Source organism: Amblyomma mixtum, chromosome 5, assembly GCF_055824585.1.
Source record: "Amblyomma mixtum isolate Tamu chromosome 5, ASM5582458v1, whole genome shotgun sequence".
Classification (NCBI taxonomy): Eukaryota; Metazoa; Arthropoda; class Arachnida; order Ixodida; family Ixodidae; genus Amblyomma; species Amblyomma mixtum.
The window spans coordinates 170,801,883-170,818,556 of NC_143016.1; the positions used below are offsets into that span (position 1 = coordinate 170,801,883).

The window sequence follows — 16,674 nt, forward strand, 5'->3', positions numbered from 1 at the left end:
AGCAAGAAAGGGGTGACGTAGTGGAAGCCTTCGGTAATAATTTCGACCACCTGGTGGTGGTGAAAAACATTTATAGGGCAATAAATCTTTATCCTGCACTGACATTGCACAGGCGCCCGTGTGCATTGCGATGTCAGTGCACGTTAATGATCCCCAGGTGGTCGAAATTATTCCTTTCCGATTATTGTTTATGTTAAAAATACCTGTGTGGTGTAAAAACGCAGATTGCGGGGAATTCTGGATGAGAGTTTTGATCTAAGATGGGGGTCGACTGAGTGAAGAAATTGGTACTGATGTGTGGGCAAACTCCAAAGCCGATACGTTCCTTCGGAAGCAAATCTCTTTGCCATTTGGGACGCATCAGATTTCGTGAAAAAAGTTCGAATGTATCTCCAATGCTGATGGCCCTTACGGGCGGCTTCGTCTGCTTTTTCATTGCCAGACTGCCACAGTGAGCAGGTACCCACTCAAATGTTATAGAGTGGCCTGCGGCAATAGCTAAATGATGTAGATACCCGATGTCCAGGAAACTGGCTGGTGATTCGTTTTCTTCAGCAGGTTGGCCAGGATCTGCAGAGATGCTTTTGAATCGGTGAAGATTTCCCAACGGCCGGCGGTTCTGCGCAGGATGTAAGAAACAGCTTCCTTAATGCCATGAAGCTCTGTTGTTGTAGAGGATGTCTTCCGCTGCAGCCAGTTGTTGTAGAGGATGTCTTCCGCTGCAGCCAGTAAGAAAGGGCATGGCCTGTTGAGGGCACATAAAGGTCCCAAGAAGAGGTTTCTTTAGTAGTTGAACCATCGGTGAGGATATGGGTGTGCTGCGTATATTCCTCGGTTAAGTAGGCGAGAGTAGCTTGCAGAAGCGCTGCCTGTGGAATGCGGCTCTTTGCATTCACACCTGGAACAAACTTCTTCACCTTTAGAGGAGAGAGTGTCCATGGAGGAAAGGCCAAAGGTCAAGGCCAAGATTAAATGCATAAGGCGCCCGTGTGCTGCGCGGTACCAGGGAACGTCAAAGATCCCCACTTTGTCTAAATTACTCCGGAGCCCTCCGCTACGGCACCTCTATCTTCCTCTCTTCTTTTACTGCCTCCTTTATTCATTCATTTAGGGTGCATCACAGGTGTCCACCGAGGTGTCTCAAGTACTGCGCCATTTTTCTTCGTCGAAAAGCCTATTTTAATTTATTTCGTTTCCAACCGCCCACCTAGTTTTTTGGTGTTGTGCTTGTGTTAAATTGATGGTATATAATAACTTAAAGTCTAAATTGCATATTAAAGATCTACACCGCAGCATTTTTACATTTCAATCCTCGAATATGAATGTCGCGAGAAAAATAAAACTAACTTTCCTCTGCTTTAGGTGGCGTCCCATCGAGTCAGGATCCCAGAGCACGCGCTATTCAAGCTCGCGCAGAAGAACAAGAAGAAGAAGAAGAAAGCGCTTTTTCGCCCGGACGCCATTGTTCGACTCGAGGTCTTGGCTCACGGTCAACTTGAGAGATCAGACGCCGCCAATTCATGCCGCTCCCGGACGCCGATCAGTCTAAGGGCACCGAGGCTGCCCCCAGCGGGCATCCAGCGTCTGCCCAGCGCAGCAAGGTCGCGTCTCCCGTGGCCTCTCTCAGTCAACCTACGGGTGTCTCGGAGGTCCTGACCCCGTCCATGTCTGAACCGACGACACCTCAGAAATCACGCTCGCGTGGTGGTCGGAAGCAGAAACGCCGTGCCATGGAACCCAGCGAGTGCGAGCGAAAGTCTGCCGCAAATCAAGGCCTTAGGACGTCGGCGACAACTGTACTGGAGCCCACTGCGCCATCCGCTCGTTCGCCTAGGACAGCGGAACTGGACGGGGACCCGTGCAAAAAGGCCAATGACGCGACCGTTTCTTCTATGCTTCCGCCGGATACAGCCTCCACCATCGAGGAAAAGACGGTGGGAACCACTCTGGCCCAAATTGCCTACGCGGGTGCTACACTGGTTAGAACCCGCTGAGGTTGGAGCACTACTAGCTCGAGTGATTTGCTCCTGCCAGTCGGCTGTTGCCCCTCGCTCTCATGTAGAGCCGGCGGTCGAGTAGAAGCTTCGTTTCTCTTTGAATGTGGTGTATGCATTGTTCGACAATAGTTAAGCCATTTATTAGACTAAACTTTTGTACCGTGTTCTGCTTGTCGAACTCAACGTTGCTTCTAATACATATACCTGCTTTTTCTGTGCTGCTTGCTAAAATGGTATAACAGCGCGTAATGAATAGACTTGTGCAGATGAATCAAGCTGTAATAGTTTGCCACGTTTCATGTACGCAGTGGCAGGAGTTGTGCGGCGAGCGCTGCTGTTAAGACGATTTGCACTAGTGCGCTTTCGGAACATCGCCATTTTATAGTTCTATAATGTTAGCTCGTTTCCTGGTAAAACAAAGGAAAACAATTGTCGTTATGAAAATGGGAAGGGACTCATCTCCAGCGCTTTGTAGCTTCCCCTGTGGTAGCTTTCGAAATAGAATATTGGCCCTCAGTCGCACACCTTTTTTCTCTTGTTACTTTTTCCTGTTGCTTGCCTTTCCTTATAGAGAGAAAGCTGCCACCTGAGTCGTACATGATGCATAAAAGCCAGGCAACGGTACTGATTTCGAACTAAAATTCCTTCATTCGCATAGAACAAAATCTGCCTCTTAACGTGCAGGAAAACAAGATATTGCGCTCAACGTTGTAGTGAATAGCCACCGTACTACCGTGCAGAGCTCCCATCCCTTAACAACTACATGGGTCTAGTTTTCGCGACAGAGCAATCGAAAACTATACAGGCTATACTATATTTTGTAAGCCTCCCCTCTCCTGCTCAACCTGAGTACGTTAACGGCGACATTATTGCACACTTATGAATATAGGATTGAAATAAGCTTTGAATTACCTAAAAGGAAATGCAAGGTTGGGTTACAAGTGCACATTGCGCTTACGTCTTGCAGCTAAAACTCTTTCATAGTGACAGCCGTCACCTCTTCACCACCAAGGGAAGCTAGCTGTAGTGAAATAAAACTGGAGAACAAATTAGCACGTTTCTTTGAGAGTAGACCCGCCAACTAAGGGTTCCGATCAGTTGCCATGACGGTGCGGTTCAGCTTGTTAGTTACCCTTGCACTTCCTGCCCCTTTCCATATCAGGATAGCATGTGGAAGAGGATCACCGGTGCTTTTATAGTTTTATGGAAACCATGCCCCACTGACAAACTAGCCCCTCTGTTGCATTGGCAGCCATTATGAATGGCGGATGCCTGTGGCAGGAAGGCCTGTTCTTGGGGACATTGCCATTTCTTTCTTAAGTTGTATGTGGCTCTCGGCATCAATTCAACCGCAGCAACGCCGTGACGCTCAAAGACAGATGTGCATTTGATGCTGCTGTACGCTCACATCCTCTGCTGCAGACATTACAGGACAAGGGCACAGTTGAAGATCCCGTGACACTGGCGGATGCGCCATCGGTCGGCTCTGCGTCCGACTCCAGTGCAACCCGTCCCAAGCCAGGCGCCTCCAAACTGCCTAAGGCACCACTTCCCTCGCCAGAACCCGACGGTGGTTCAGCGCCGCTGGCGGTATCCCCTGGCCGCCAAAAGCGGGAGTCCATCAAGGCCATGAACGCTCTGCTCAAGGCCCACTCGGAACACTCGGTTTTCTCGGCTGCGATGTATTGCATGTTCATCCACAACGCTCCCCGCAAAAGGTTATTTGTAAACGTTGCGTGCATTGCAGGTTTTGTACCATCTATGGTTGATGCTTACAATATTAGTTTTGATTAAGATGGGCGAACCTCAATACTATTCGCACTAGCACGCAGTGGTTTAGTGCTATATAATTAATAGATCTTTCAACATTTCAAATTTTCGCCAAACCCTCTGGCACATCACCAGAGGATTTGTAGCTTTTTAACGATTCCGGGGCCGTATACGCCCTAAAATTTTTTCTCAACATGAGCGGGTGTAGGTAGGCGATGGACACTGAATGTAATCAATATGACGAACGTAAGGGTCGGAGAGAATTGAGACATAATATTGTCGGGTCCGTCACGCAGCGTAGTATTGCATATGACGCGCACTGCCTGGAAGCATCGCAGCTGTACTTGGACGTTCCTTAGCTGCCAGGTGTGACGGAATCTATCCGTATCACAAATATAAGTGCTCCATCGTTAAACGATGCGCGAAAGCACTTGCGAAAGCACGCTGCTTTTCACACAATGGAGAAAAATTTATATGAAGCGAACATTTCCTTTCTCATTTATAATACTGCTTGCACGCGTGTACCAAGAAGCATCTATGCCATGACAATAATGACTCAAGAGACGCTGCCGTTGCAAAGAAAATCGGGCTACATTCTGTACAATACGAACTAATTTATGGCAGACGGAGCCAACGTAATGAAAGACACAGGATGGTCCATCATGCCCACTATTAAGTTCTTTTCGGGAGCCACTGCCACAGCAGAGTAAAAAGCTCCACCGTGGGGATATTCAAGTAAATTACAGAAGGTGCACGTGTTCCTGCTTAGATGAAAATATTTAATTGGACACACATATCGTACCTACTATGCACCGTTCATGCGGTGGCTTGAAGACGTCCAGAACAATGCCCTGCTATCGTTGCAGGTACGTGCTACTCATAAAATAGCGACCTGATTAGTATTATCGCTGGCTTATGACCGTATACATAGGTTGTGTTAGACAGAGTCAATGGCCGAGGTTGATATTTGGAAACCGACGCCATGGTTTGGCCAAAACGAGCACGTAGTCTACCGCATGAGAAACACTTGTGATCTTCGTCCGCCTGGATGTTGGCGCCCTTTCTTCGCAAGAATCTTGCCCCCGGAGGACAAGAGAATCCATACTGGCCACGCAATGATACGAACGACGCGGCGTCATCATAGTGCAGCTTCAGACTTTCGAAATGTACGATCTCACGTACTCTGCAGGGAAGACCACTCGGTGGGGCAAGTGGGTAAGCGAAGTAATTGGCAGAGGAGGCTTACTCGAACCACATGATAATTGCCGCAGCAACTGTAGAAAAGGGTCGGCGGAGCCAACGGTACCCATAGCTACACTTGAGTGCCCGGAAGAGAGCTGTGGTCCGGGCGACTCTTGGCCCTGCCGCTTTTCTGGTGCTACTGCTTCCAGTTGGCTGCATTTTTCCACGTGCTTTACAGCTTATGGAATCGAGGCGTTCTCTGATATATCAAGACACTACGGCAGAATGATGTCAAGCGTAGACGCAGGCTACAGATAATACGAGAGAAATAATGTACAGAACCTGCTGGTACCCATTACAGCTTTCACAAATGGTCAGATATCAAAAATTTTAATTGTTAGAGGTGTTGTTGACAGACAGAATATCGCTGTTGTGCGATTGAAGCCCTCGGTGAGCCCGTTTATTTGGATGAATAAACCGCTAGTGCTCTAAAACACGGTTTGACACTCAGTTCGCAGCGCTTTAACAACCGAGGTAAGAATAGTGGTAAATGTTTTACACGCATTATTGCAAGCTCGCCACAAGCCAGACAGGTCGTTGTGGCTGCCGTGAACTGTGCGTTAAAAGGGCAGTCATGGTCGCAATGTAGCAAGCAAAACGGCGACAATGCCAACAGAGGTCAACAAACCTGCGTAGTTGTTCCATAGAAATCGGTTTGGGAAACGCAGTATCAGTTCTGAGATTAGCCTGGTGAGTAAGGACGCCATTTTTTGGCACCGTATACGGCTTAGAGTGCCGAACTGGCTGGTTCTGTGGTTGTGAAGTACCGGGCATAAGGTATATACAGTTCAACACTTCTTTTTTTTTTACCAAAACCGATATATATATATATACAGCTGTGCGTAAGCTTTAAGCCTTACAGCAGATTGCTGCGAAAGCTTTCCACAATAAAAAGACCATACTTTGATCTAAACCGCAATACGTTGGACAAAAGTGCGAGCGGTAAACTCATGCTATGTGTTTGCTTCGTATACAAGGCTCTTAAGGCGAAACCTTTAATGGCTCATTCTCCTGTCCTCCGTCACCGTTGCATCCGGCCCCTCGGGTGATTATCGACGATGACGGGTGTCCACCGAGATATGTGAGACAATTACTGCGTAATTTCTTTTGCTCAAATACAATTTTTATTCTCTTTATTACGGCCTCACTTTCGTCTTTCACTACCACTTCCTCCCTTCCTGTACGGTGCGGTTCGGGTGTCCACCGAGAACACAGAGAATTACTGCGCCGTTTACTCAGTGGTAAGGTGGTGGTGGTTGCGACTGAGAGAAGGACGAAAAGGAAAAGTGCACGGGCCTGCCGACTGGCCCAAGCCGAGCCACCACTGCTACCACTTGCAGATAGAAGAGAGTTGAAAGATAAGAGGAAAGAGGAAAAGAGAGAGTAAAGACGCGCGTGGCAACATCCGCGCACGCCGAAGCGGACGCTGGTTGAAAAAAAAAGTGGCCGCAGCCCGAAGGCTCTCGTCTACTGAGCCGGAATACCCGGGTTCGAACCCGACCGCGGCTTCCGTGTTTCGACGAAGGCGAAACGCAGGAGGCGCTCGTGTGCTGTGCGATGTCAGTGCACGTTAAAGACCCCAGGTGCTCGAAATTATTCCGGAGACCTATACTACGGCACCTCTTTCTTTCTCTTTTCACTCCCACCTTGCTCCCATCCCTTACCGCGCGTTTCAGGTGTCCGCCGAGATATGTTACTAATATACTGCGCCATTTCCTTTCCTCGAAAACCAATTTACCAATTTGCCAAAGGTGTTTCCAACGGGCAAGGTAGCGCGCCGAACGGGTGGTGGCGTTCCGTGGACTCCCTGGCAGCGCTACACGCTTTGGCGTTCCACACCTAAAACCGTAGCTTAAGCGTCAGTAATTAGCACTTAATTATTGATCATCGTCATCCTGATACGCCCACTGCACGGCAAAGGCCTCTCCCATGTCTCTCCAATTAACTCTCTCCTTCGCCAGTTGCGGCCGCTGTATCCCCCCGCAAATTACTTGATCTGATCCGCCCACCTAACTTTCTGCCGCCCCCTGCTACGCTTGCCTTATCTTGGAATACACTCCGTTACCCTTGAGGACCAGCGGTCATCTTGCCTTCGCATTACATGCCCTTCCCAAGCCCACTTCTTCCTCTTGGTTTTAACTAGGATGTCATTAACCCGCGTTTCTTCTCTCACCCACTGCGCTCGCTTCCGACCTCTTAACGTTACAGCTATCATTTTTCTTTCCGTAGCTCACTGCGTTGTCCTTTACCCTCTTTGTTAGCCTTCACGTTTCTGCCCCATAGTAAAGTACCGGTAAGATACAGCTGTTGTATACTTTTCTTTTGAGGGATATTCGTAAGCTGCCATTCATGATTTAAGACAGCCTGCCATATGCGGTCTACCCCATTATTATTCTTCTAGTTATTTCCCTCATGATCCGGATCATCTGTCACTACCTGCCCTAAATAGACATATTCTCTAACTGCTTCCAGCATCGCGCCACCAATTGCGAACTGCTGTTGTCTTGCTAGACTGTTGAATACTATTATTAGTAATTAATCAGTAGTTAGCCATTATTAGTAACTTGTTATTACTTAGTAATTAGTCATTAATTATGTGTGATGCCATTCAGTGGTGTCCTCGCCTGTGCCACAGAGGCAGTCAAAGTGGTGCGGAAAGCGCTTTCGCCTCAACAGACTTTAGAAGACAGTCAAAGTGTCGCTGAATTTTTATTTCCTGCTCCGGGCCGTCATTTGTGACGCCCTGCCAATATTCGCACTCGGTTCTGAATCCCTAGAGGGTGGGTTTGTATGCCGGTATTTTCTGGTGTGTTTATTTCTGTTTTATTTCTAGTATCACGTGTGGTAAGTGCTGTCTGGAACTACAATGCTCTAATTTGCGCAGGAAACATCGCGCTTGGTTAAAATTTTTTCGCTTAAATCGCTGCTCTTGGGGACTAACTGTTGCACAGCTTTCGTGGGGGCCAACTGTTGCATTCTTTACAGTTTTTACAGAAAAGGACCGACTGCTGTGGCAAATCAGTCAGTCCCCAGAAAAGCTAACCTCTCACCCCCTTTTAGACTCTTTTTTTTTTCTTTAGAGTCAGTGTTCCGTGAGAGTGTGAGGTAGTGACCACTCACCCCGATCATGAACAGCGCTATCTTACGGCTATTCACCTAAGAAACAGAAATGTGGAGGCTAATGAAAAGTGCTCAACTTAAGTTAGCCCTTTAGGGGTCATGAAAAATCCGACGGAGGGATTTTATTTTTTTTAGCACATAATGCTCCCTTAAAAAGAAAAACCGATTTCTGAAATTTCGTCACCATTGCTGCGTTCGTGGTGAAGTAGCAAAGTTGTACGCTTTAAAGTACGCTGGGTCCTCCCCATAGCCCATGTGGCTAATTGGCTCCACTCCTATTTGGCACGCTGGGTCCTCCCCTAGCCCACGTGCCTACTTCGCTCCACTCCTACTTGAGACGCTGGGTCCTCCCCATAGCCCATGTGCCTACTTCACTCCACTCCTACTTGGTACCTGGAGTCCTCCCCATAGCCCATATGCCTACTTCGCCCCACTCCTACTTGAAACGCTAGGTCCTGCCCACAGCCCATGTGGCTACTTCGCTCCACTCCTACTTGGTACACTGGGTCCTCCCCATAGCCCATGTGGCTACTTCGGTCCACTCCTACGTGGTACGCTGGGCTCCCCATAACACATGTGGCTATTTTGCTCCACTCCTATTTGGTACGCTGGGTCCTCCCCATAGCCCATGTGGTTATTTCGCTCCACTCCTACTTGGTATGCTGCGTCCTCCCCATAGCCCATGAGGCTACTTCGCTCCACTCCTGCTTGGTGCACTGAGTCCTCCCCATTGCACATGTGGCTACTTTGCTCCACTCCAACTTGGTACACTGGGTGCTCCCATGCTCCCCATAGCCCATGTGGCTACTTCTCCCCACTCCTACTTGGTATGCTGGGTCCTCCCCATAGCCCATGTGGCTACTTCGCTCCACTCCTACTTGGTACACTTGGTCTTCCGCATAGCCCACGTGGCTACTTCGCTCCACTCCTTCTTGGTACGCTGGGTCCTCCCCATAGCCCATGTGGCTACTTCGCTCCACTCCTGTTTGGTGGGTGGATTTTGTTAATATACCCCAAATTGTTATGAAGCGTGATATAGCACTTCTTGCAGGCCCCGCAGTTGTGATTCTTATTTGCCCAGGAAGCTCTTTCCTTTTCAAAAAAGCATCAGACACTATTGAACCAGTTTCTGCGAACCGCTGGTTGGTGCATGCCGAGGTCAGATAATCACGAGTAGCATTCTTACCAAAGCAAGAATGCGTCTCTAGCAGTTTGGCAGATTGTTCAGGCATTCACAATTGCAAAGTTGAGCCTTCGCATCAACAGCCACCCCCACTTGATTGTCCCTGATGCCGATGTAGTAGCAGCTGGCGGCTTCATATGAAAGGTCGACACCTTCCATACCACATGTTGCAAAAAAAAAGAGTTTTGTCTTACAAAAGACCGGTTTTTCATCCGCTGTAGCCAAGCACCGCTTTAAAAAAATAGAGGCTCTGTGCTGTTATAGTTTCAGTCTATAGTGAGCCCATTGTTGGTCTTAGAGTTCAATAAAAGCATGAAACTTATACTATCGATGCAAGAACCAATTTGTTCTGGCTGCTTCTATTCCGTTGCTTTCTTTGGGCCGAGTGGACACTTCCTAATCGCCGTAACCACTGAGCCACCACTGAGTGGACAGATTTGATATACCGCATCGATTGATACCCGCCGCGGTGGCTCAGTGGTTGTGGTGCTCGGCTGCTGACCCGAAAGACGCGGGTTCGATGCCGCCGCGGCGGCCGAATTGCTTTGGAGGAGATATTCTGGAGGCCCGTGTACTGTGCGATGTCAGTGCACGTTAAAGAACCCCAGGTGGTCGAAATTTCCGGAGCCCTTCACTACGGCGTCTCTCATAGCCTTAGTCGCTTCGGGACGTTAAACCCCATAAACTAACCAAACTAACCAAATGCCTAAGCTTGTTTTCGTGTAAGGTACCTGTGGCCCGAAATTCCTCCTATGGAGAGTTGCAGTAATGTCGTGACTAGTAAAAAAGCTTTGCAAAAAAGATGAAATCATCACTAAGCTTTGAAATCACCACAGGCGGAGAGAGGACAACGCGTGCTTTCAAAAGTTTGGTTTCAGAACTGAAGGACTTTTCACAATAGGTATGAAATTCATAACAGTAGCCGTTTTCTCTGAAGAACATCCAGTTCTTATAACCAATACTTTATTATAGACAATATAAATTACACCATCGTAATATTCTGGATAGCTAGCAAAAATGCACCAGTCTCTAAGGCGTCGCTGAACAGACAAGGTGGATGTTTCCAAAAAATTTCCAGGAAAGATACGATTTATGACCTTGAATAAATATCCGACGTTGTGCAGACAGGAAGACCCAGCGTACTATAGAAAGTACAGCACCATGCAATTCATCATAGTGCAAGAAAAAAGCGAAAGCTGCAGGACATTCAAAGCATCCATTGCTTATTTCCATCTTGCGTGCTGCTCTATGTTTGAAACTAGTATAATATTTACATAAACGCTGCAGCTAGAAAATTACAAGCCAGCGGCTACTGGTGCATCTGAATAATGGCCTGATGGGCGAGTTGGTACATGATGAAATGAACGCGTGCGCAACAGAACTCTGTGGTGTCTCTTTCTTCTTATAGCATGTGTCCTTGTAGCGCCAGCGTTCATTTTATTTTCACTACTGGTGCAGTTCGTGGGAAACAAACATGTTGAAGTTTTACCATAGAAGTATGACATACTGAGGAGAGAAAATACGCCTTCTTAGTTGAGGGGTGTCGACCGATTCCCTGGCGAATAACGCATTCTCTACTTAAAACGAAACATTCAATCTTTGGTGTTGGAATCACAAAAAATTAACTATACCTGCAAGGAACTAATGGTTAAGGACAACGCAGGGAGCTATGAAAAGAAATGTAGTAGGTGTAATTTAAAGAGACTGGAAGGGGACAGATTGGATGAGGGAACAAACGCGTGCTAATGAGATGCTAGTTGAAATCAAGAGGAAGAAATTGGCTTGGACAGAGCATCTAATTTGAAGGCAAGATAACCACTGGTCCTTAAGAGTAACGGAGTGGATTCCAAGAAAAGGCAAACGTAGCAGGGGGTGGCAGAAAGTTAGGTGGGCGGATGGGGTTAAGAAGTTTCGGGGAATACGGTGGCCGTAGCCGGCAAAGGACAGGGTTAATTCGAGAAACATATGGTAGAGGCCTTTGCCTTGCAGTGGGCGTAGTCAAGCTGATGATGATGATGGTTCTGTTAGCCCCCCATTCGTGTCCCTGCTGTCCTCGCAGGAGGTCACCGCCGGTCCTTCTCGGTTGATCCGCTCGGTGTCCCTGGCGGCAAGAGTGTTCCCCACTACGCTTGTGTCTGCGATCCTGGTCGGCGTCACTGTGGTAGTCCTGCTCCTGTACCCCTGGATACCCGGCAGGCTGCGGGCGCGCTGCGAATCTAGGTCTTGCCGGTTCCACAGGTGAACCAGTGGCTTTTAGGGTCTAAAGTATTCGCCAGAAGTGATTTAGGTGAAGAATCACTGAAGGCCATACGGTGTGATAACGAGACCATAACGTTGTCTGATCTCTAGGCAGATTGTTCCAGAAATAATTCACGAGGCGCATCTAGACGCTATCTCGGTTCATTTTGAGGATACTGAAAGTTCGAGTAACGGCGACTGCTCGGATTGCTCATCAATCATGTCGCTCAAGGGGAGATACTAGCTATCAACCCGACAAAGACGGTCACTGATCTGTGGCAGCTTTGCCTGCGAAAATTGAATGCTTCTGAAACGAAGTGCGCGTCGTTGCAATCGTCGCCCGCCATCGCTGTCGCTACACTGTACCGAAATGTGAAACATTTGCTTTTTTTGAACAAAGCTTCAGTTAAAACTAGCACTTACTCCAACATTCGGCTTGTTTTATTGAGCTCCGTTTCGTATTCTGCTCAGTGTTGGAAGCCCTACAGCCATCTATCGGATGACATGCTCACCACTCTCTTACTTATCACTGTAATTTCCCGTGCCGCAGCGGTGCATCTAGATAGGCTGCAAAAGTTTTGATAGTCATGCACTCAACGGGCATTAAGGCTGCCCGTGTGACAGTGGTATTCAGCACACCTATGGAGACAGAATAAATGCATAGCCGCTTACTGGAAGGGCGCAGCTAAGGAATGGTGACGAAATACATTATAAAACGATAACTGAATTCATTTTGTAGGTTGCGAAGGCTACTATGAGTGCCTTGTGATGTGAGAAATGTGTGACCAAGGACTTGAGGATCGTGTCACTCAACTAGTGTACGGGCAGCATTTCCGATGTGTTCCTCCTCCAACAACGCCGCCCCGCGTTTGTAGCCCCGTCAACCGGCTTACGCGGTGCCTACAGAGAACGGCGCTCTGCCTGTCCACTGCTGTGCGCCAGTACTGGTCTTAGGGCACGTTTTGAAGAGTTTATGCTACGTCGCCTTTTGCGGCAAACTTATATTAATATACGCATAATGATATTATTGTTAATTAAAAAGTGACTTCTCAGTCAAAACGCCTCCTTCTTCGAAACTGTACTGCCAGTGGTGATCTCTACCAGGAAATAACTAAGATGTAATAATTACCAAGCTATTTGCTGACGTATATTACGTCGTTTTACCTATCTCAATCTATCTCTGTATCGCGCCTTTGCAACATCCATCCCAATAGTTAAGATTTTAGCAAGCGCCAATCTAGCTGGCCCTAGATGTAAAGAATATGGGCAGTTTCCTCATGTTGTGCCACGCCAGGTTGCGCGCAGCGCCTAACGGTGAGCTTGTCGCATTCATTCTCCTCGCTGACGCTTCGTTCCGGGACAGAATCAGGTGGCGATCGCGTGCTGGAAAAAAGTGCTCGTGATACGTTCGCCACTCGGGGACATACACCTAATGACATTTTTGCCTGGGTTCTGCTCCTTGCTTGTGGTTGCGCGTGTCATAACAGCCCGTGTTTTTGCTGCTCGTTTGTTTCATCTAGAATCGTTTTATGTTGCTCTAAAAACTGGTATGGACATCAGCAATTCCGAGCGATAAATAACAAGAAAAATGAGGATCCTAACTGTAAAAGGCAGGAAGTTAAAAATTAGCTTATAGGTATTTACCTTCTTAACTGGCCCGTCTAACCATTTTTCCGGCAGCTACCACAGTTGACGGTATTTACCGAAAAATAGCCGCGATGGTCGGTACCGTCCGCACGGACGCTTGGCCTTAAAGCACCGTTAGAGAAGCTGCCAAACCCCTTACAAGTGCTGGACGGCGTGTCTGAGGAAACCTCATGCCGACAATATGCCCCCATTTTTTCTCCACCCACTTAGTCTTTAGCACAGAAGTATTTCTAAGCATTAACACCTCGTCATGAAGATTGCATTATCAGTTTGATGAATATATTAACCTGGTATTAACTTCTAAAGGTCACACAGCTGAGGCTTGGCAAAGGCTTATCGGAGTTATTGTCATTACAAGGCAGCGCTGTTTTAATGCTTAAAGACGCTTGGCTTCAAATGTCGCTTCAAGCGCACAGGGCTATCCCGCCTCTTTATATTTCAAGCTTCTCTCTTTTTGCTTGCTCCGAGAAGCGAAGGTGTCTCCTCTTATCGACTTCGCACATTAGAGGAAAGTGTTTTAATTACAATTTTAGGCACCAAAACCAAACTCTGCTCAACCTGTTCAAGTCGTACACATTTCAATGGATGCGCGCTCCGAAACATATCCTCCAGTTATTAAAATAGGTGGAGAGTTTAGAGTATGTAGAATCCTTAAGTTATTTGAGCCAGTGGCAGGAGGGGCTTGCGCTCGCCCGCTCCTGCAAAAACTCGTTTTTCGACTATGCGTGGTGTCTAGAGGAGCAGTGTCTGTAGTAGATTAAACTCGAGTAACTGAAAATGAGATTCTTGAACAGGCAGTTCTAATATATACCCCGCGTTTTACGCTATGTGCAAAGATGAAAGTTGAAATATAGTGTCATTTTGACAGAAACATTTTAGTAATAAAAATATTCTGTCAAGGCGAATGCGACCGCATAGGAATGCGCGAAATTTGGATCTTCATAGATCACGCCGTTGTTTTCAAATCTGCGCCCAGTAGCCGACACGCCACGTAATTATTTTGCAAAAAAAAAACCAATACACTGCTTCCACTTTCTGCAGGGATCTCATAGAAGATAACTAGATCTGTCCGTGGACCCGTGCCACGACTTCGGAGCCCACGTGTGCGGCAACTGGAGGGAGCGCAAGGTATCCGCCATCTCGCAGACATGTCCATGCTGTGGCTCAGGGGGTTCCCCGCCATGCTGCACGACGGCTTGGCTCAGCTGCCCGCGGGGAGGAGAGCGGCCGCCATGTTCAACCGCTGCATGACGCAGACGGGCTCACAGGTGCACGTCATAGAGGAGTTTATGAGAGCACGGGGCCTAGTGTGGCCGGAGGATCCCCAGGACAGAGGGCCTGCCATTGAAGTCATGCTGGACCTCGCTTTCAACTGGAGAGTGAGCCTCTGGTCCACGATGACGGTCCTCCCGAGCACACCAGTGCATCCCAAGCGACGCATATTCTTCTCGCATAACGACAAGATGACCATCTCGAAAGCCCTCTTCAAGAACATACCGAGGCATAAATTCAAACAAGCCTACGGAGGCCTCTTTGATCTTTTTTCCAACAACACGAATAGCGATCTGCAACCGGAGGTAATCACGAAAACCTACAACATGCTAGAATACGTGTTCAACCGCCTTATTAGGTCCGGGACGACCAAGGTTCGCGTTCCTGGTCAAATTCCGCTGCGCGATTTTAAAAAGTATTCTCCGATCACCGATTCGGAGTACCTGTGACATGTCTTAAACTCTGTGCTGAAGATCGACCCGCCCTTAACACCAGACGACTTAGTACTCTTTAGTGATCTGGCTTTGCTGAATAGCATCAGCGAAATCTTCGAGAAATTTGGCGACAGTGACGTGCGCCGTCACATCGCATGGCTATTCGTGTGGACCTACGGCATCATGGCGAACCCTGAAGCCGCCCTCCTCATCATGCACGGGGACAAGCAACGTGCGGAACAAGCGCGACCACTCTACTGCGCCGCGCAAGTGGAGGCCAACTACAAGCTTCTTGTGGTCGCATTGGCCATAGCCGCCTACTTCCCGACCGAGATGCGCACCTTCATCAACGAACGCCTATCCGGCATCGTGGAGGTGGGCGCAATAATCCAACTTACAAGAGCTTATGGGTCACGCTTATGAAGTGACTGAACTTAATAACTAGACGCGTTCGTGTACTGTGCGATGTCAGTGCACGTTAAAGAACGTCAGGTGGTCTGAATTTCCGGAGAAATTCACTGCGGCGCCCCTCATGGCCTGAGACGTTGTGGAACGTTAAACCGCAATAAACTACACCAATAAACGAAACACTAGAGAACCACGCTGCACTTTCCGCAGCATTGTTATCCTGCGCACAGCGTTTTGAATATAGGTTGTTATTTTTCCATGTATTTATACTCTCGCTTCCACCCGCTGAACCGCACAATCAATCAAGCGTTTCAGGTCCTTCTAATGCTGTCCGATATGTTTCTCTTGATATAATGCTACACAAAATTTTGTAATAAAGGGGGAGGCGCAAGAAGCCAAAGACTGGGGAGAGCAGTGTCACGTAGCTGGATGCCTACTATGCGCTGATTATTGACGCAACGAGGTTGGCAGTGTTGTCACTGAGAAATTGCGATCAGTAGTGCGAGTCAGCAATGAAAAGTAGGTCTGGGAACGAAACTTGTGTCGAATCATTTAGGTCACACGGCTTTCCCTTTCCCTTCTGCGTTCCGCATGATTGGTAATATTATATGCGTTTTGTTTTGTTTAATGGTTTATTGAATTTAACGTCCCGAAGCGACGCAGGGTACGAGAAACGCCGTAGTGAAGGGCCCTGGACAACTTCGAGTTCTTTAACGTACACTCCCATCGCACAGTATACGGGCCTCCAGCCTTTCGCCTCCATCGAAATGCTACCGCCATGGTCTACATAGACGTTTTGTCGTGGAGCGGAAGTTAACACCGTTGCAGGTTTTTACCGGAAGTCGGTCATTCGCCATCCCACCAATGCAATTGTTAGCTAATGAAATTCGACCAGTAATAGTGAAGCCATGGCAGCATTGTAGGCGTGGTCAATGTTGTAGTATCCGCGGTTATGGGATTCACCTGATCACTACCCGGAAATTATTCTTTCCGCAAAGATACTAATCTAAGTAACCATGCTAAATGCACTTTGATAGGAATAAGTGAGCACGGCCAGATGGATATGAAATTCAAAGGAAAATATTTACCCCGCTCTTTGTCCGTCGAATGCACGCACGAGGGAATGATGCTGTTTTAAGACGAGTAAATAGAATTAAAGAAAGATTGTCCCCGCCTTGCAAATAATTAAGTTAGCCTCAATGAGAGGTAAAACGAAACGTGCGGAAGACTTTCTCTCTGTATATTTGCACTTATTTCATGTTCTTGCAATTTTGCTCGCATTTTTTCAATATTTCTCGGACGGGAAAAATGTTTAACTTCCTATCACTGCTCGTGTCGCACTGAATTCTTTCTTGACGTGTCC

At 47.7% G+C, this 16,674-nt stretch overlaps 1 protein-coding gene across 1 annotated transcript in view; it reads left to right on the plus strand.

The window, feature by feature from the left end:
* The first annotated feature begins 15,086 nt into the window (after nucleotides 1-15,086).
* Nucleotides 15,087-16,674, plus strand: part of LOC149344675 (neprilysin-1-like) — a 45,444-nt gene continuing 43,856 nt past the window's right edge. Inside the window, exon 1 of the mRNA XM_089547278.1 lies at nucleotides 15,087-15,278. Within this exon, the coding sequence (XP_089403404.1) occupies nucleotides 15,087-15,278 (192 nt within the window). The remainder of the gene's footprint in view (nucleotides 15,279-16,674) is intronic.